This window comes from Danio rerio, chromosome 20 (assembly GCF_049306965.1).
Source record: "Danio rerio strain Tuebingen ecotype United States chromosome 20, GRCz12tu, whole genome shotgun sequence".
Lineage (NCBI taxonomy): Eukaryota > Metazoa > Chordata > Actinopteri > Cypriniformes > Danionidae > Danio > Danio rerio.
The window spans coordinates 37,379,510-37,401,017 of NC_133195.1; the positions used below are offsets into that span (position 1 = coordinate 37,379,510).

Sequence of the window (21,508 nt, forward strand, 5' to 3'; positions counted from 1 at the left end):
ATTTAAATATAAGAAAGAGGTGAAGTTTAAGCTGACTAATTTGTTAAAGGATCCTTTCATATTATGCATGTGCGTAGCGCGGCCCGGTCCACTTATCTTTGCGGCTGCTAACTGCATATAATTATAGTAGATGCAAGTTGCAGCTCTATGCACGGAAAAAGACAACAGCAATCTGGAGCCGAGAAGAGGAAGAAAGTACAAGATTAATCGTGCGCATCACTTTCAGGTAACTTCCATGAATCTGGAAAACATATTTTTGGTTGTTCAAGTAAATTAGTGAGGCTAACGTTTAAACTTCTCCACAACTGCTATGCATTGTGCTTTAGACAGGACATGTTCTATGACTTTTCGCGTTTGCCCCTCTTCCCCATGTTGCTGCTAATTACACAAACTCAATTAGTGTTATTAACTTGTGCAATACTTTACAATTCTGTTTGCGCACTAGCTAAATACACATACACTGCACAATTCTTAGCAGACAGCAGTTATCATTGTTTATTGCCTTGTCTATTTCTATACATTTCTTATTGCTATTATTGCTTGTATCACTGCAATGACAATAAAGTCTCTTTAGTCTTTTTTGTGCATTACAGTATGAAATAACAAAACCGACTTATATTCTGTGATTTCTGGAAGATCGATTATATAAAATGAGTCAAGTTACTGTAAATCATGGGCCAGAAACCATTTTTATTGCATGAATTCATTAATGATTATTTTTTTCTAAATGTAAACAAAGTTTTTTTGTTTGAAAATACACCAATTCATTCTTAAAAACCATAAATGTCTTTGATTTATACTAAAAGGAAGGGTCAGCTTTTGTCACCATATGCAAATTAAATCCACATGTTAGTTGTAGTTTAGACATTTGAACGTTCAAGTATAATTTGAGGGTTTATATGCATATTTATGTATATAAATAAATAAATAAATACATGTTTGAATGTTTGTGTGATTTTGTTCCTCTGTGGGGGCACTACAGTAAAATTTCGCTTAGGGCACCCTTTTGGCCAGCAGGGGCCCTGGATGGCTGGATCAATAATTGGCAGTCATAAAAGTTATATAATGTTGACTATAACATTGTGATTTGCAATACTGTTGTTTTGCTGTTTTATTTAAAGTAAACAAAATTTTAAATATACTCATATAAAATGTATAAAATATGTAAAATATATCATAGGTAACAATACTTAAGGGTCTTTTCTTTAACCTTTCTTTTTTTTTGGGTGGGGGGGGGGGGGGGGGGGGGGGGTTCATGACAAACGTGGTCAAAATTAAATGCAAGTGTTGACCATAAATTAATTTATCATTGTTGCTCTCGCAGTGAGAACAATAAGGATTTCCTTCGCTTTGTTTTAGTTCAGGGATCAAAAATTCCAGTTTCAGGTGACTGACCACAAAATTGGGAGATGCAAGCCAACTGTTAGCAATTAAACAGTCACAATCGGATCAGAGTATGTGTGTGTGCTGGGGGTGTGTGTTTTGTGTAATGATTTGGACGAAAAACCTAGTTACGTGAACGTTGCAATTCTAATTAACAGTAATTTTCTGTACAGTCATCTAAGGATCTGACCTGATCTGCCAGATCGTTTCAGTTGTCCATGAGAACCTCCTTTGATTGTGTTTTTCTTGAGTTTACTGTCACGTTCTAATCCTAGAACAGTTAAAACAAATGTGGAGGCATTATAAGCATATGATATTGTCATATGAGTCATGTTTAAGAACACGTCTCTCATATATCTACACAAATGTGATGATGTTGTGGTAAATCTTGCAATGTAGTCTTTTTTATCAAATAAATAAAAGAGAGCAGTTCATTAGCATAAACAGGTTCCAAGTTTACACTAAGTGATAAAATAATGAAAATATGTCATAATTTAATGTGCTTAAATAACTAATTTTACATTCTATCATTAGTCTATATGCAGCCTTGCCACATTAAAATTTGCTTACAAAAAGATGAAACAAAACTTTTGTCTTTACTCTGTTCAATTTTTTTTTTTTTTTTTTTGCTTTATATATACATGTTTATGTTAAAAATTAAAGATACTTTCAATTTTACTAATGTTTGCATTGCTTACGCCAGGGGTCACCAAAATTGTTCCTGCAGATTTTAGCTCCAACCCTAATCAAACACAATTGAACAAGCTAATCAAGGTCTTACTAGGTATACTTTAAAAATCCTGGCAGGTATGTTAAGGCAAGTTGGAGCTAAAACCTCCAGGACCGAGAGTGGTGACCTCTGGCTTACGCAATAGAAAGCCACAAAAAAATCCCAAATTTTCCACACTTGCATGAGAATGGAAGAAAATGAAACAATTGGATATGTAGCCTATTTTTATAATCTCAGCTTTAATACTCAAATAAATGTGAGCACTGGGCATTTGCACTAAAATAGACTGCAAATTAGCATTCGATGGGAAAATGTCATTTGAAAAGTGAAAATATCATGGGTGTAAATGTCCACCTGACGACTTCCAGAGGTAGTTGAAAACTTATTTAAATGGGTGGTCCAGAATGTAATTTTAAGGCTTGGTTGTGTTTATAAGATGCAAAGCAATGTGTGCTCATGTTTCACTGAAGGAAATCATGTTTTTCTTTTTTATAAATCTTACTTTGATTATATACAGCTACTCAGCTAACATGAAAATGACTGTCATATTTCCTAGTTCCTCTGAAAGGCCCGCCCTCAAGTGACTCTGATTGGTCATCTGTCATAATGTGCTGCGATTCACAGATCGGCTCTACATCACGCCCGTACAAGCACGCACTTTTCTGCTGTGTAAACAGTCAGTCAACCCCCTGCCTGCTATTTAAAATAAAATCTGACGTGTGTGTAACGAGTGAAAATAGGGTGCGGCTCCTTGTTTGAATATGTGAACTTTCTGGAGACGCATGTAACAAGCACTTGTGCGCGGAACTTTCTTTTTCTTTTCCTCTTATGCTCGGATTAAGTTATTTTCTGCAATATATCGTGACACTGTGACTGAAGAATAAAGCACAAGATGTGGGATGAGACCTGTGTGAGCCTTGATTTATTTTTCTGCTGCTACACGAGTTAGGCGAGCTCTCCTGTATTTTTTAACTTAACGCGTTACACAACGTCTTTCACATATATCCGCAATATGCAGGTGTAAGTAATATGAATCATCCACATATCTTTTGCGAGTTCATTATCTGAGATGTAAAACGCATGGAAAAGCTGCCTATAGAGAAACAATGCAAAGTCGCACACACATAGAGAGAGAGGCTCCACGTGCTGGTGAAGTGTGTGTGTGTGTGTGTGTGTCTCTGTGTGTGTGTGTTCATAGCAGTTTGACTGATAAATATGAATTTGTAGCTAAATCATCAGCGGTGGCGAACAGCATTTCCCATTGTTTACATCTTTGCTACAGCATACCGTTAACGTATTTCATGATCAATTTTAACAAATAAAAACACTTACAGGTTGTAGCTCACAGTGTCTGCTTGTAGCTGCTCCATCTTTGAGGAGATTTTAACCCAATCCAACACTGAACTTGAAGAGATTTTGGAAGCTGTGTTTTGTCAAATCATACTTGCTATGTATTTTATAATTCTCTGGAACATATTTAATATTAAACTGTAAGCACTTCTGTCTTTGTGCCGTGTCCTTTGGAAACCCAAATACAGAAACAGACGATGCTCTGTGGAAATAGCAGCGTTTGAACGGAATTTTAGCTCTCTCTGCTATAACATTACAGCGCCTCTGGCCACGGCCCTCAGCTGCACAGTGTGTGTGCACGGTCAAAGAATGTTTGTGATCTCACAAGGCATGGAAGTATTTTTTTGTAGTCCCCAAAATTCGTTCATTGTAGGCTTTGCTAAGCTAACTCTGTAAAAACCAACGTCTTCCTTTGCTTTGAACTTTGAGCTTTTTACATACAGAGATGGTATTTATGTTCACACAGCTACATTGCACATCAACTAAAGTTTAAAATATGATATTGTAGTGGACCACCCCTTTAATTGTATTGCTTTCATAGTTTATTGACCTTATTCTACATCTACGAGTGGGTGCAGCCATTGGTTTAAATGTCCAATGAAATAAAGTTTTTATTTGTTAGTTTATTTGTTAATTATAATATTGTTAAATTTTAGGATAGCTATAAGCTAGTGTGCTCTAAAACAGTGACAAAACTCATGTTTCGAAGACATGAAAATGACATAAACATGCAAAGCTTGTAGTTTGTCACTTCTGCCTAAATGGATCAACGTTTTTGTTCACATCACCTCATACTTCAGTTTCTCATCAAACAGTGACCAATCAAATGCTCTCTAGTTTCTGACATGCTCCGCCCCTTTCAAGACACATCTCATTTGCTTTCATTTGATGTGCTTGAGCTCAACCTCTCACTGGCAGAGCTGTGATAAAAACAAAACGCTATTGGCTGTTTTTTTTAAAAGGGGAGGAGCTACACTATGTTTCATATTTCAAAGCATTTGATGGGACCTTAAAGACTTCAGTCTCATTCACATACATTGATTTTAATTATACATTATAGTCAAAAGACAAGTGTGAATGAGGCCTAATCGGTGACACACAGTTGAGGAATCATTCCTATATCATGATGAACATGAAAAGATATTAAAACATGTCAAAAGTGGGATGTTTACTATAAAACATTGTTTTACATTGGAGCAAGTTTACACATTCTCTACAGAAGACTTTCCAGGAGATTGAGGAAAGGTGTGTGTGATCACAAATTGCAAAAAAAGCTAGACAGAAACTATCATGCAAGTCAAGTGGAACTCTTTGTAACACAACATTTTTGATTAAAGCATAGTCATACACCTTCACATACCCACATACTTAGACAACGAGTCATATTTCACATACAGTGTGTCATCCAAGCTAGAGGACTGTTTTGACACTTTAAAGTATTCTACAAAAAACCCTTTTGAAAATCTTCTTTGTGACCCCAGTCAGCTTTCTTGCCAAAGGACATACTGTTTAAACATTCCTTTGAAAATAGTTATTTAAAAAAAAGCATCTTTAACTAAAAAAGGCATCCAATTACTGCCATTCAAAGACTCATTTGCCAATAAGTCAATACTGTTGTGTCAATGCTAATACCTTCAAATGATATCACCCTGGATTAAATGCAGTTTGTCTGGATGCCATAAAAGCAATTCCTCACATTGTAGTCAATTTTTGTAGCCAAGCCTTAGAGATGTTTTTCTTTCACACTTTTTATAGTTTTCCAATAGACCTACCGCTGAGGCATTGCATTATCAATGAAGAGTAATCAGGTGTTGTACAATACAAAAAAACTATATTTGTATACATTTATAATGCTTTTTATTGGCTCCTATATACGTTGATCCGTTGAGAAGCTCATTAATAGACTCACTAACCATGCTATAGACCTTACGAATGTGACTGACTGTAGTGTGACGTACAATAATAATGATGTGTTAAAAAACCTAGAGAGAAACCAGGCTTAGTTGGGCATGACCATTTCTTCTATGCCCAAATGTCTTGTGCAGTGGAAGAGGTCACCGGCTGGTGTACAGGATGTCCCTTCCGGATCAATGCGAGGACTTGTCTGTCACTGGGGTCTTACAAGATCACCATCAGTGTGCTGCATCCAATTGGATAATGCAACAGAAGCCACAGGAAAACGGCGCCAGTATGCTCACCACATACTAGCTATAGATGGAGTGGAGAATGATTGGGAGGCCATGATAGGCATGGGCCGATGGAGAGAATTTAGCCAGGACACCGGGGTTACACCCCAACTCTTTAAGAAAAGTACCATGGGATTTTTAATGACCACAGAGATTCAGGACCTCAATTTTAACGTCTCATCCAAAAGACGGCGCTCACTGACAGTACAGTGTCCCCAACACTATACTTGTGCATTAGGACTGCCCCCTGCTTGTGCTTGGGTGATATGGCTGTGGCATTATGGTTTGTTAAAAAAGCAGCATCCAAGTAAGGTCTAGTCCTTTAGGAGTAAGGAGCAGCAGAGGACCATGAGGAACACCTTAAATAATGTGCTGTTGTATTGCCTGCAATTAAATAAAAAGTCAAAGTAAATTTAGAAATCTCTTGAGAATCACTAGAAATAATTTCATTTTCGTTTTCCATACTGTCCTAACTTTTCTGATTTGGGGTTGTACAGTAGAAGTAAAAATCATTAGTGCTCTTTGAATTTTTTTCTTTTTTAAATATTCCCCAAATGATGTTTAACAGGGCAAGGACATTTTTTTAACTTTATATGTCTGATAATATTTTTTCTTCTGAAGAAGGTCTTATTTGTTTTATTTCGACTAAAATAAAAGCAGTTTTTAATTTTTTTAAAGACCATTTTAAGGTCAAAATTATTAGCCCCTTTAAGCTATATTTTTTCGATAGTCTACAGAACAAACCATCGTTATACAATAACTTGCCTAATTACTCTAACTTGCCTAGTTAACCTAATTAAGCCTTTAAATGTCACTTTAAGCTGTATAGAAGTGTCTTGAAAAATATCTAGTTAATAACTATGACCAAAAATTTAAAAATTGTTCTTTTTAAACAGTTATGCTGCAAATAATAAAATCGTTCAGTGTGACAAAAAGCATGATTTATTGAATTCTCATTAGCAAAACAAGCAAATAATAAAAATAATAATAATAATTGTGATATCAGTCATATGCACTGTTTTGATTTTGCAGTAACAGCCCCCACCTTCAATCTTGCTGGGGGATGTTCTACACCTCTGGGTGTGACACAAAAAGGGCATTAATACAAAGGGTAAAACTGGTTCCTCAGCTAATGCGCAAAGAATGTGTGGCCTAGAATTAGACACTGACCAGTTGCTCTAGTTTGAAATTGTGAATGAAACCCAAAGCAACCTTATATATACATTGTAATACTGGAATGTCTCCACATGCAAGCATACATTAAATCACAATATGAAAGGCCATGATGTTCACTTTATAATGGAGAAACATTTGTAAGCAAAGAACGCCCTGTCTGCTTCATGTTTTATTTAGATGCTGGGTTTTTCCTCTTTGACTCAAACATCCTCCTTCCTCCAGTGTCTTCAGAAAATATATCCGAGAAAGCTTCTAATAGTAATAACTGAAATCCCCACCATTCATTTACTACATTCCAGGTCTGTTAAAATCATATGATAGCTTTGAGCAGGAAATGGACTGTTCATGATATTATCACTGATTAGTTTGCATATACAAATTTCATTATTAGTTGTGGATGCTAGAGTTGTTTTTTAAAAATGAAACAAACAAAGGGAAGCATTAAAAATAGAGCGTATAGAGCAAAAACGAATAAATATACTACTAATAATAATAAACTACCCTTAGTTTAAGGTAAAATTCTCTCTATTAACTAGCAGCTTATTACCTACATATGGCTGTTTATTTGTATAAAGTGCATATTCTATATACCTAACCCTATACAAAATGTTCATTAAATTTCCTACGTTTTTTAAAGGTAACTGGCTGCAAACAATTTATATCTGCTAAATTTAAACAAACTATTTAAGTTACATTAAGTAAAGTTACAGTAAGAACATTACTAAATAGATTTTGTTTTTAAAATTCAGCCCATGTAAATTGTTTACAACTGTTACCTTAAAAAATGTGTAAATCCAATGAATCGTTTTTTCAGTGTACCTTAACCCAACTACTACCGTAATTTTCATTTTTTTGAGGCAAAAGTCTAAGTTGTTTGGTTAAAAGGAGATTTTTATTCATTCATTTTTCTTTGGCTTAGTCCATTTATTCATCAGGAGTTGCCACAGTGGAATGAACCACCAACTTAGTGAAGTTTATTTATAAATGAATTTCGAGAGGATCATGTGCTTATGACTGTTTGCGGCTGGTCCTGCATTGTCCAATTTATGATTCACCGATCAGACGATTCCTAAGCCACTATAAATACCCTAAGTTCCATATAACGGCCATTTTCATTTTAAAGAATCCATCCTTCCACCCCTTTCCAACACTGAAAAAAATTATTCAAAGAAGACTCCTTGGATTTAATCAATTTCTTTACTTTAAGAGGTTGTAAACAATTTATTTGGGCTGAATTTAAACAAACAAATTAAGTTGAACATTAGAAAGAAAAACTTAATTTGTTTGTTTAAATTCAACACAAATAAATTGTTTGCAACAGTTCTGCATGCAACACTTTTTCAGTAATGGGTGGCACAGTTGCCCATGGTTAGCACTATTGCCTCACAGCAAGAACGTCACTGGTTCTAGTCCTTACCAAGCCAGCTGACAATTCTGTACGGAGTTTACACGTTCTCCCAGTGCTCACGTGGGTTAGCATGGGTTCCTCGGTTTCCTCCCACTGTCCAAAAATATGCAACTTAAGTTAATTGGCTAATCCAAATCGGCACCATAGACACGTTCTTAGTAAGTAGTTATCTCTTAAGAGCAGTCACTATCTGTTTATTAGCTACTGCAGCAGGAAGGTTCTCGAGATCTACCTGAGCTCAAACTCCCTTTTCGCCTTGCAAACGGGAGAGAGCCCCGGGCTCAAGGACCTTATGAGCTTAGGGCTCTCTCCCGGGACAGCATGCCAAACAAGCTTTATAATCAATCCTCAGCTTAGTGTGAACTCTTAAATCCAGCATATGTTTTAGACAGCAGATGCCAGTACTGGGAAACATCTATACACACAGAGATTTTGTGTGACCCACAATACTTTACCAACGTGAACTTGGATGTCAATAGTGCAAACTGAGCCAAACTGTTCATTGATAAGGCTGTGCGCCTGATTTAACGTGTTTGAATGTTTTCTGTTAAGGGGACCACACAGTGAACAAGGTCTGGAATTTTGTTTTTGAGAGATAATACATTGTAAGGAAGTTCAGGGACGTTTCTTTTTGTGACTTAAACAAGTCTTCTTATTAAAGAAAATAGAAAAAGCATATCTGCATGTCTTCAAGATTAATGATGTCTTTTAAAGACACTTTTGGATGCCAACTTCCTCTGCATAACTTCCATTTCTTTTTTCTTTTTTGGAAGTTCTACTATTGGAATCCGGAAACCTTCAGTTTCCGTCTAATGGTGTGGTCAGCTTTTCAAAGATATGATTTAGGGGATTTATTATCTATTAGTTCCCCAGAAAGAAGAGAGTTAATTCATAAATGGAGTATTATGGCTCATATTGGTATTTTTTTCTTTTTCCTTCAAGGAAAGCAAAATTATTTAGAGTATTAGAGATATGTAGGTCCAGACACCAGGCACGCTCTCACATAAACACAGGCATACAGAAAGCTCTGGATCCTGGGTCCTTCTTCACTGTCCTTTTCATTTGTAAACAAAGATATTACAAATTCAACACAGCCAAAGACGAGCAGTGTCATCTGACTCAATGAGGTACATGAGGCGAGAGATCCTGCGGAAGATCCTCTACATTTGACTGTCCTTTTACGGTCTGGGAATGTTTACATCAATAAAGCGAGGGCCTAGAGGACTGTGTGGTACAACATAGTTTCTGTATTGATGAGTTAATGCTCTGTCATTTTGCTTCAGGACTCAACCGAAAACATTTTTATAGGCATTACCTCATTTGTGTCAGACGTAGTGACAGATTTGCCGATTACTTCATATACACTACCTCACAAAAGTCTTGTCGCCTATCCAGGTTTTAGGAACAACAAATAATAACTTGACTGCTAGTTGATCATTTGGTATAAGAAGTGGTTTATAAGAAAGACAAACGGCTCTAGATTACGTCTATTTTACCAAAATAAAATATGATTATGCTTGATTTTTAATTATTTATTTAGGACAGTAAGGTCTGACTTTGCTTAGACAAAAGTCTTTTCACTTTACAGAAATAAGTCAGCATAAGTCATAGTGCAATGGAAAAAAAAATATTGTGTCTGACTCTCATGAGCTTGGACAACTGCATCCATACATTTATGCAATGACTCAATAACTTAATTATAAAGTCATCTGGAATGGCAAAGAAAGTGTTCTTGCAGAACTCCCAGATACTCTTTAGATACATATTTAATACCTCCTCCTTCATCTTATACCACACAACCTCAACAATGTTCATATCTAGTGACTGGGCTGGCCAATCCTGAAGCACCTTGACCTTCTTTGCTTTCAGGAACTTTGATGTGTGGGCTGAAGTATGAAACGGAGCGCTATCCTGCCAAGAAATTTGATCTCTCCCATGGTTTGTAACGGGCAGCACAAATGTCTTGATACCTTAAGCAGTTTTTGTTGCCGTAAACTCTGCAGATCTCTCGCATGCCCTCATACTGAATGTAACCTCAAACCATGATTTCGTCACCAAACTTGACAGATTCTGTGAGAATCTTGCGGGTTCCAAGACTTCTCACAGATTCAGCATTGTGTACGGCATGACATGACTTTGTTGCAGAAATGCTATTGGTTAAATGCTGGCAAAGTAGAACACGGAATCAGCCTAAAGCAGAAAGCAAGATTATGTCTGTGGTCTGGAGGTATTATCAAGTTGATGACGACAACATTAGCAAAGCAAACTATGAGATATGTAAACTTGGACTTTTATATGTAAACCTGGTTTTAATATTAGATTTTTAAAGTATTTTTTTATATTTAAGTCCAAAAGTGAATAATTGATGTCATTTATTACTTGATTGTTCAAGCTACCTCACAGAAGTGCTCTGTTAGTTAACAGAGTTGTTGAGTGTTAAAATAAGGTAAATTCAATAAAAAATGAGAAACATCCTTGATCTGTTTTTTTGCTATTTATTCTTTTTTTAAATGTATTATAGAAGTATCGAATCGGGTTTCGGTATCGGTAGGTACTCAAAATTAAATGACTCAGACTCAGACTTGAGGGCAAAAAACCTGATCTGGACATCCCTACAAAATCTTCCCTCTTTTAATTAATATTCAGTCAAGTCTTAATGCTGCTTTGTGAAAAGGACATTTTGACAGTAAATGTGGTTGCGGTTCCTAAACACTGACAGTGTGAACATAGCAAATGATGACAGAATTTCATTTATGCATCAATGTAAAACAATGTAAAACAATGTAAAACATACTGTATGTTTCCATGACTACTGTATGTTTCCATGACTCATTGACATCACTTCAATGGTCAAAGATTCAATTTTCAACATCATAGTGTTTGTGAATTCTTGTGGCATTTTGAGCTGTTGTCAATACATTTTCTATTCTAAGATCTCACATACTGTTTACACGATATAACAACACAGACTTTTGGAAGTTGTAAACAAACAAGTTATTACAGTATGTTTTTATTAATAAAGAACTGTTTGAAAATACTTTGAAATTTCATGCCTAATGCTACTTGCTGCTTCTTTATAATTAATTATGAAATTTACTAGCAATATCTGTGTGAAAGTTTAACTTTTTTTAACCAAATGTTAAACTGACTGTTGTCCTCTTCTCTCTGCCAAGTTCTCACACTGGGAAGTGACCAGGGATCACATCCAAATGCCCCTCATTTTCATCACTTGTCAGATGGCACGTATCTCCTCTCGAGGCTCACAGCCACACAGGCTTTCCCGGCGGCACGTCCCCTGAACAGAGACAAAAACAGCCCGGCGTACACTATCAATCGCTGAGGAGACAAGCTGTGCTGAGGCAATGGAAACATGCGCCCCACAGTCTTCCCTTCTGGCCCATGGTGCCAATTTTATGCCAATTTATCACGGAGAATGGGAGATTGTCTTTTGGTCCACACACAGAAGTGAGCTAGTTGGAGCTCATACAGTAAAGCTTTGGAAATCAGAGTCCCCGCAAGGTCATTGATGACCAGAAGCACAAATGCAAAATCTTAATCATCACTGGCACAATTATGGGGCCTAATCGGACGCTTCTTGTCAAAAGCTTTTTTTGTGGTCAGTGACTCACTGTTATAAGATTTACTGAAGGAATGATGTGAAAAGGGCAGTTTAGTGTGGAGCACGTACTAAAGCATGGGATTTTAAGGCCATCATAAACAATCAGTCAAGCCTTGACCCCGAGTCAAACCTTTTTCAAAAATCAATGTGATCATGTTAGTATAAAGATCTTTTACTATTTTAATTATTTTATTGTTCCATCATCATTCAGTGTAACTTATACACTGTATAACAGTATTGCTGCCTTAAATGTTTTATTTGAACCAAAATAATTTTTCCACTCATCTTAACATCAATCAAAATGATTAAAAATATGAAGTTAAACATTAGTCAAAACCTGATCAACCTATAAAAACAAGGCAAATAAACCAAAATAAAAACATTTGTTGTCATGTCAAATGTTTTTGTCATATCATTTTTACTGTGTATATTTATGCAAAACAATCAATTCTGAGTGGCATTTCCTTAAATATAATAATCATCATACAAAAGTTTATTATATTATAGTAATATACAGAAGGGGAAATAAGTATTGAACACGTCGTGTTTTTTCCTGGCAATAATACTTCTGAAGGAGCTGTTGACATAGATTTGAACCAGATTTTTGTAAAAACCCAAACAATGCAAACATAAGAATAAAGCACTAGAAACTTAGTTCTGTGGGTCTCGTCTATCAAATCTGATCTTTATTTTTCATTTTCTATTGGATTACGTCAAGTGGCTGGGCCATTCTACAGCTTGATTGTCTTTCTCTGAAAGCATTTAAACCAAGTTTCCTTGGCTGTGTTTTGGATCATTGTCTTGCTGAAAAGTCCACTCTGTTTCAGCTGTATCATCTTGATAACGTAGATGTTGAACTGAAGCAGCTAATATTAATTTACAATGAGAAAGGGAAGAGGGTTGCTCGGTAACTACTCAGAGATTTAAGTTGATGTCTGGGCTTTAACTGCCTTTCTGCACCTCCCTTTCTTCATGTTTTCAATACTTTTTACCCCATCAATTCACTTTGCATATATGGATTTCTTTAGTTGTTATAAACATCCGGTGGAAATTTCAAGTCAGCAGCACCTTTAGAAATATGTTTTCTGAGAAAACTGTTGATGTTTAATACTTATTTCCCTCACAATAAATGAATTTTTTTTAAACGCTTCTTGCAGACAAATGAGTCAATTTAAAGATTCAATTTATTGTATGAAATACATATTTAAAGCAAAGGAATCAAAAATGAGAAAAGGTAGGCTTTCATAAAATTCTTATTTTCTAAGAATTTGATTTTAAAAAGACAGTTTACTCAAAAATGAACATTTACTCACTATTTATTCTCCCTCAAAAGTAGTTCCAAACCGTTATGCGTTTCTTTCTTCTGTTAAAAACCAAAGAAGATTAACAGTGACTGAATGTAAGCAATCCTAAAAAGATGCCTTCCATAACTTTACAAACAATTCAAAAACTGCACATATTTATTGCGCTACATTGCACTAATTCACTAAATTAATTTTGAATTGTACATACCCACTGTACATAACCATTTGTAATTATGTTCATTTCTATCTGCACACTTCTGACTATTAATAGCATTAGCAACCTGTACATATATTTATCTATTGCTGACCTCTGTTCATAGTCAACACAATGTTCATAGTACATCCATCTGTAAATATTACAATAGTTTTTCTATAACTGCACTTTATAACTCATACAGTATCCTGCACTTGCTGCTATTGCACTCGGTTAGACCTAAACTGCATTTCGTTGCCTTACTTGTACATGTGTAATGGCAATAAAGTTGACTCTGATCTAATCAAACAGTTGCTAAACTCAAAGCTTGTAAATAAAAAAGCAGAAAACTGACTTCCATAAGACAAAAAACAAATACTATGGAAGTCAATGATTACAGCGGCTTTCTTCAAAATATTTTCTTTTGTGTTTAACAGAAGAAAAAAAACAAAACAAAGGTTTGGTACAAGCAAAGGGTGAGTAAATAATGAAAATTAATAATTCTCATTTTTGGGTAAACTATCCCTTTAAAACCTAATAAGAAAATAAGAATATCAGAAAGAAAGAAAGCCTACCCTTTTTGATCATTGATTACTTGTATTAAATATGTATTTCATACATCAAATTGACTCTTCAATTATTAATTTATCAACTCATCACACATTATTTGGTTTTGATTAAACATTAATTTGCCATACTTTTAAGGTTTTGTGAATTATCAAATCTGTTTTTGCTAAATTATGCAATACTAACTGATTCACAGATTTTTCCTTGCTAAAAATAAGCATTCTTAGAAAATGAATCCCAACTCAAGTAAAAACAGAGCTTGGTATCGTCTCCATCCACATCAGAAGTTAATCACCACATCTCTATTCAATGAGACTTGTCAACAAAAACACCTTCAAGGTCAGCTTAATCATAAACATGCAGACTTTTAACCTAAAATCATGAAAGTCAGACCAGTTTGGTCAAGTCATAGTCTGATATAATACTGTATTTCCTCCATGCACAACAAAATATATGCAAATAATCCAGAATTCAGGGATGCATTGCAATTCAGTTGATCTCTCAAAGTGTTCATGTCAAAGTTTTCTTTTTTCTGCATAGTATGCCTGTGAGAGTTGTGATGTGCAAATTATTTCATATCACTTTCAATTCAGACTGTGCTGCAACTCACTAAAGGTATTTGCATGTTCATAGTTTGAACAAGTCAGCACTAAATCTCAAATTTTTGTTTCTACAGTACATGTTGGTTCAGGTACATTTGTGTGTGTGATGATATCACTGAAAGTCATAAAGCATTCAACAATGATGTCATCCATCAAAACAAATATTTACTTCATATGTTGCCATCACTGCTTTTCAGGGTTTTTGGAATAACAAGTTACATATTTCATTAGTGGAAACTGCTCAGATTGCCGATGCAACTTATGCCAAAATACGAATATACGACAATAAAACTTGTTGTTACAAACAGTAACATTTAAGAATACACAAAACACAATCCAACTATTAGATAAAATGAAATGTATTAATTTGTGAAGTCAAAAGACCAAGTAAAAAAGGTTGAAAAATGCACTCTGTAACACCCAAAAAGTTAAGGTAACTTAAACCATGAGGAAACTGATTGCAAAAAACTATGTAAGTTCAAAAACTAATCCTAACAAGTACTATGAACAAAATCTGTTTGAGTAAATGAAGCAATTTGAGCACAAATTGTAAAACTCAATAAATGAAGAGAATTTGAACCAACTGAAGACTGCAAAACTCAATAAGTTAAAGCAACCCAAACAGTTTGAGGAAACTGATTGCTACAAACCATTTAAGTTAACTAATCTATGCAAGTACTGTGAACTTACTCCATTTAAGTTGAAGTAATGAGGTATTTAATTAACTCATTACCTTCGACACTGAGTTCAAAACTCTTCAAATGAGTAGAATAAACTTTCAGTCAATTTTGAGTTAACTACACTCATTTCATTTGATAAAGTTGACTGTTGGGCTTTACAGTGATCACAAGAAAAATCACAAAATCAGTACATGTTTTTGTATGAAAGAAGTTATTTTATTTCATATTCTGAGATCTTGAGATGATTCAAACTAAGTTAAACAAATGAAAAAACAACAACTTGAAACTAATTTACACATGGTAAAAGACAAAGTGGGGCGACGCAGTGGCGCAGTAGGTAGTGCTGTTGCCTCACAGCAAAAAGGTCGCCGGTTCGAGTCTCGGCTGGGTCAATTGGCGTTTCTGTGTGGAGTTAGCATGTTTTGCCTGCGCTCGCGTGGGTTTTCTTCAGGTGCTCCGGTTTCCCCCACAGTCCAAAGACATGCGATACAGGTGAATTGAGTAGGCTAAATTGTCCATAGTGTATGAGTGGGAATGAGTTTGTGTGGATGTTTCCCAGAGATGGGTTGCGGCTGAAAGGGCATCCGCTGTGTAAAAACGTGCTGGATAAATAGGCAGTTCATTCCTCTGTGCCGAACCCAGATTAATGAAGGGACTAAGCCGAAATGAAAATGAATAAAAAGAGTGTGCTTCAAGTATATCATTCATGACACAACAGAATAGGCTAACTGGCAGTGCTGAAAACACATATAAGACATATTTAATAAATAGTGAATAAAATAACATTGTTTCTGTAAGAAAATATGATTTATAAATTAAATAAATATCCTATAAATAAATAAATAACAAATACTTTTACAATAGAATACACTAATCAGAGCTCAGATGTCCTTTCTTTTAGTAAAACAGTTGGGTTGACATTTCGATCTGACTGGGACGTACTTGCATTAATAGTGGTGGGTAATGAATCTTTTACATTAGGCACATAAAAGGACGCCATAGGACATGGCCCGTTGACATTATTGCAAACCAAGTTCTGCAGAGAGGCACTGTTCACAATCTCAAAGCCCACTTTCCCACCAAAGGTGCTTGGTTTCCAGTACTCTGGGGAACAGATGGGATTTCCCATAAGTCCTTTAAGGGAGTAGGGCGCACCCATCTCAACCATGGTCTCCCCAAAGATGGCGTTGGACCTGGGCTTTTCAACCAGCAAACCAGCATAAAGCTCCACAGCATCCACATCTCCGTACATCTCTTCAAGTTCAGCAGCCATTTCTTTTTCTCCTAAAACATAAAGCAAGCTCAGTCAGCTCAAGGTGTCTACTGAAACATCACTGCTTTTACAGTATTTGCAGGGAATGCTTTTAAAAACGCAGATGGGGTTAGGTAAAGTTTGTGCGTATGTTTCATAAGCCATATCTCACGAGGAAACTGAACTGTTTTACGCATCGTTAAGTTAAAAATATTATTTTTGAAAGGACATGTGCCCCCAAAAATTCAACTGTCATTGGTGGACTAAGAAAATAGTACTAACTGTACGAATGAGATTGTACAAATTTAATGAGAATTATCCACTAAATCAAAAAGTTGCATTGAAATTTATTGTGTATTTGTATGTGCACAAATATAATTCCTCATCAGTGGATACTAGTAATGCTCACCTGTCATTTCTTCAAAGGATCTGTATGGCTTCATGTTGAAGCGTTTCCTGTAAGCATTGATTGATTGGTAGCGCATTTGCCTGCTGTTTTCAATCGACTTAATGGCCACCCTTAACACTGCTGGTGCTACATTACGCCCTCCAGCTACCTGAAGTCAAAGAGATTTAAGATTCATTAAACATGGGTGGTTCCACCTTGCAACGGTATCTACAACAGGCTAATCCAAAACAGGGTATATTTTTAATCTTAGAATTATAAACACTTACCCTTCCGGCTATCTGTTTGTTGAAGGACTCAACCAAGCTGTTGACGCCATAATCTGTCAGGATAGAAGTGTTGAAGAGAAACTGCTGATAATTGTAGACTTCATCCTGGATGTGAAAATCATCAGGCATGAGGGGGTGCCAATGGTAAAGTGTGTTGAACTCAGAGGAGATCCTGTTCTGGTATTGGAAACGCTCATTGAAGAGTAGTTCGGGATCAAACTTGAGCTTAAAATAGTATCCACTAAGGTGCTGGACGTAATCTTCGATCACGATCTTAATAGTCTCACCTGTTGATAAGGAAAACAGACCAAACGTTAGCCACTCACTTTACATTTTTAACCATGTTGGGATATTTTTGTTCATTTGTGATGAGAGCCAGAGAGAAATTTGCAGACATTGTTAGCCATTACTGCTCATAATTGAATTTATTGACACTTATTATTTGTAAACAAATCTGCAGACATATGCAGAATGCCTATGAGGTTTTAGTAACTTTAAAAAAATAGTAATATTTATTTTATTTTTTAAGGTTTACAGTGCAAATTCTATAAAAACCACTTGTTTGGTAAATAAAGTTAGTCTCTCATATATTATAAAACTACCCTATAAATTGTTTTGTACATAAACCATATAAAAATTGGTGTATTTTCAATAATATTAATGAAACGAATATAAAAACTGAATAAATCTATATTTACGCACATTTCTATATTGTAAGTAAATATATGCATGTATGTATATATGCATGCATGTATGTATGTATGTATGTATATATATATATACACTCAATAATGGCCAAAAAAATCTGAGGAAATCTGCAGATTCCTTTTGAGCCTACTTGTGCCAATCTAAATGTCCTTTTCTGCAGGACACTCACCAATAAGGATGAGCCTTGAGGTCTGAAACAGCCTCTCATCATCCCAGTCAGGATGCTCCTGCTTTAGTATGTCGCACACTCGGTTATGTTCACGCAGCCAGATGGTGGCGTACATCATAAGTCCGGGAACCAGCCCAAAGGCCTCATGACCCACAGCAAATCGACGAGATTCAGGTACATGAGGAGGGTAATGCATGTCTACTTGAACCTCACTGACTGTTGGAGGGTAAACCTCACCATCCAGAATCTAATTAAAGCAAGAACATGAGTTTAGTCAAATGCAAAACACAAGAGTAAAAAAAAGTGAGTAACAAAGCTATATGAGGATGAGATTTAATGAGATTAATTTTGGGTTAGAGATATTCCATACCTGATATCTCAACTTGCCATCCTTGAAAAGTCTCAACTTGTGTTGTCGATCAAGGTTTTGTCCATATATATGAGCTAAATCAACCTAAAAGACATAAGTAAAGTCAGTGATATACTAAACTTCATGATACAGATAGTCATAAACATGTTTATGGCATATAGAATGTCACATCTATCAAATACGCACCCCATGGTTCAGGGCTGTTGTGAAAGCTGGACCTTTCTTCATGTCAGATTTGAAGAACTGGTGAGTAAAATGTTGGGCGAAGAAAGCGAACATAAGATTGGTGCGTTGAGGATCTGGGATGAACTTCCTCCTAAGAAGCAGTTTCTCTGCCAGCATCTTCACGTCTGGCAGCTCTTTCTTACCTATCAAAACAGGGGAATTCATGAGAAACAGAGCCTACTTCCATCCTCATGTCTGAGTTTATACTCCAACCCAAACATGAAACACTATCTACAGGTACTGTAAGTGCAAAAACTATTTATGCAATCATTTATTCTCTCTACAGTGTCTAAAACTTTTTAGCCTCTATGACTCATTACTGTCACATCTTATCTTTCTTTTAATGAGTTGCTTATCCACACACCCAAGGCTCAAGTGAGCTATTTGTGACCTCAAGCTTCCTGTCCAGTTGTAAATGTGAATGCTAAGAAATGTGAGAAAACAGGTCTGAGGAGAAAGAGGCTCACCTGCGACTCCCATTGGCGTTGGGCAATCACGCGGGACAGGAGGTAATGTGCGAGTATAGTAGGAGAGATTAGAGTAGGCTTCCCAGCTTTTGTAACCATAGTCAGCATTGAATGTAGGAGGACTATCGATCAGATGGGCACGTGCTGGAAAAAAATATTATATTCAGTCATATTTTTAAGTATGCAACATATTTGTAATGTACATTAGACATGATTAAGACATGTTTAGTTAACGCAGGGTGCCCAAACTTTTTCATGTGAAGGACTAAAAACCTAACTTGATTGAGGGTGGTGGGCCGAACGTAAATATATAAAAGTTTTTTAAAGTTGCCACTGGTAATTTCCTAATTTATTTCAAATTTTAAAATAACTAGAAAACATTGCTTCATATTAACTAATGCAGTATATTTTTTACATTTTATAGTGGACTTATTACAGTAAAAAAAACAAAAAAACAATCCAATTTATAACAGTATGCAGTTAAACTAGTCAACCTGCACCTGTTTTTGCCTTGATTTGCTTGCCAATGTCTTCTGCATTATCCGTTGAGTAACAACATTTTGTATTTTATTTGTAAGGTTTCTATGGGCCAACTTTGACCCGCAGGCCCTAGTTTGGACATCTCTTAGTTAAACGGATAGGTAAAAGGATAATTCACCCCAAAATTTTATCTTATTAAATATTTAAAACACACTCAAGTGGTTCCAAACCTTTATGAGTTTCTTTCTTAACACAAAAAAAGATACTTTTAAGAAAGCTGAAGTCTGACATCCACATTCAGAAATAAAAGTACGAGAGCTATCATTGGAGTGGTACCTTTTCAAAAGGTACATATTTGTACTTACAGGGCATATATATGTACTGCAAAGGTATATATTAATACCTTAACATTTCAAGAGGTACACTTTTGCACTTTTTAGGTACTAATATGTACCCTCAAGGTATTAATAAGAACTCTTTAAAGTACAAATATGTACCTTTCGAAAAGGTACCCACCCCAGTGACAGCTCTCGTACCTTTTTTTCTGAGAGTGCATAGAAGGAAAAACAATTAATATTTGTTTTTTCCTTACCAAGGAAAATAACCAATATAGAAGTCATTGGTTCCAGGTTTCAATCCTCTTTTGCATTTAACAAAAGATAAAAAACTCATAAATGTTTGAAACAAGAAAAGAATGAGCAAATGATAACAAAATGTTAATTTATGGCTGAATTATCCTTTAATGATTTAATCATAAAAAATATAATAATATTTTAAATTCTCATTAATAATATGAATTAAAAGACGTTTCTTACAGGAAAAGAGGGACTGCTTTATACTTACATGTCAGCACGTATCGCATTATGCCGTTTCTCAGAAACGACACGTTGTTGATAATATTCCACAAGCTTTTGAAGTGTGTGAGAATGTAATGCACAGTGTTGGGAGAAGGCTTCAGAGAGACTTTCACCCATGTGAGAAACTCGGCTGTGAAAAAATAAAACAGAGTAAAAGTTAGAGCCAAAAGCAGAAATGGGCAGAGAAACTTCCTCTATATGTTTGTGGAGCTTCTCACTTACGTGTTGTGCAGTTTTGACCGTAATATCCAGTCCGTGTACAGTCACATTCATACGCGTCGGAGCCCATTTCCGTACAGACACCTCGATTCTGACAGGGATGGGAGCAACAAGGGTTCGCTGCACCACAAAAATAAATAAATAAGTAAATACATCAGTTTTATAATATGCCAACAACAATGATATAACATATAGTTCATAAAATATAACAGGCTAGATATAAATATGAAAGAAAAACAAGAAATTAGTAGGCTTACCTCCTGTGCAAACCACGAAGCCCAGAAGCAAAAAAATAAATAATACCGAACTTTTCATTCCAGTGGCGTGTTTGATGTCTCGAGTCGTACCTCGCCAGTTCAGAGTATTGAATCAACTTCCGAGTGCGAGAGGAGCCGTTTTATGAGGAGCCGATGACGCAATGACTGAATGAATTGGGACGTGACTCACGCACTGCAAGAGGATACAATGATATAATCGTTTATTTGGTATGGCGTAGGCTACCTGCTCAGTGTCATCATCACAAATCTCGAATACTGCATATACTTTATTTATGCCTTATAACCTTAAAATTGCAACCATTTTGCCATATAGGCTGCTACTGTACTATATCAAAACGGCTTCTAATCAATAGCACAATAATAATAATAATAATAATAATAATAAAATGGTAATAAACAATAACAATATTTTGATACATCATCTGAGTGATCAGATTTTATTGGTCGATATGAGGCTCATTTCCGCAGATTTTTCATATTATTAAAAAATATATTTAAAATATAAGCATTTTTTCAATTCCTGAAATTAAATTTGGATTCATCATTTTTTTAGGGGCACCTCAGAAAATAACTTTAAAAAATAAAAGTCTAATTTAAATCAAAAGAAAAT

The 21,508-nt window shown here is 35.5% G+C and overlaps 1 protein-coding gene across 1 annotated transcript; it reads right to left on the reverse strand.

Annotated features, from left to right (window-relative positions):
* Window positions 1-15,397: 15,397 nt before the first annotated feature.
* Window positions 15,398-20,972, reverse strand: ptgs2b (prostaglandin-endoperoxide synthase 2b). Its single transcript, NM_001025504.2, is given in 10 exon segments — window positions 15,398-16,482; window positions 16,860-17,007; window positions 17,126-17,412; window positions 18,003-18,249; window positions 18,373-18,456; window positions 18,559-18,740; window positions 19,065-19,208; window positions 20,388-20,531; window positions 20,624-20,740; window positions 20,878-20,972. Coding segments are annotated over 10 exon segments (1,821 nt in total). The 5' UTR covers window positions 20,936-20,972; the 3' UTR covers window positions 15,398-16,072.
* Window positions 20,973-21,508: the final 536 nt, after the last annotated feature.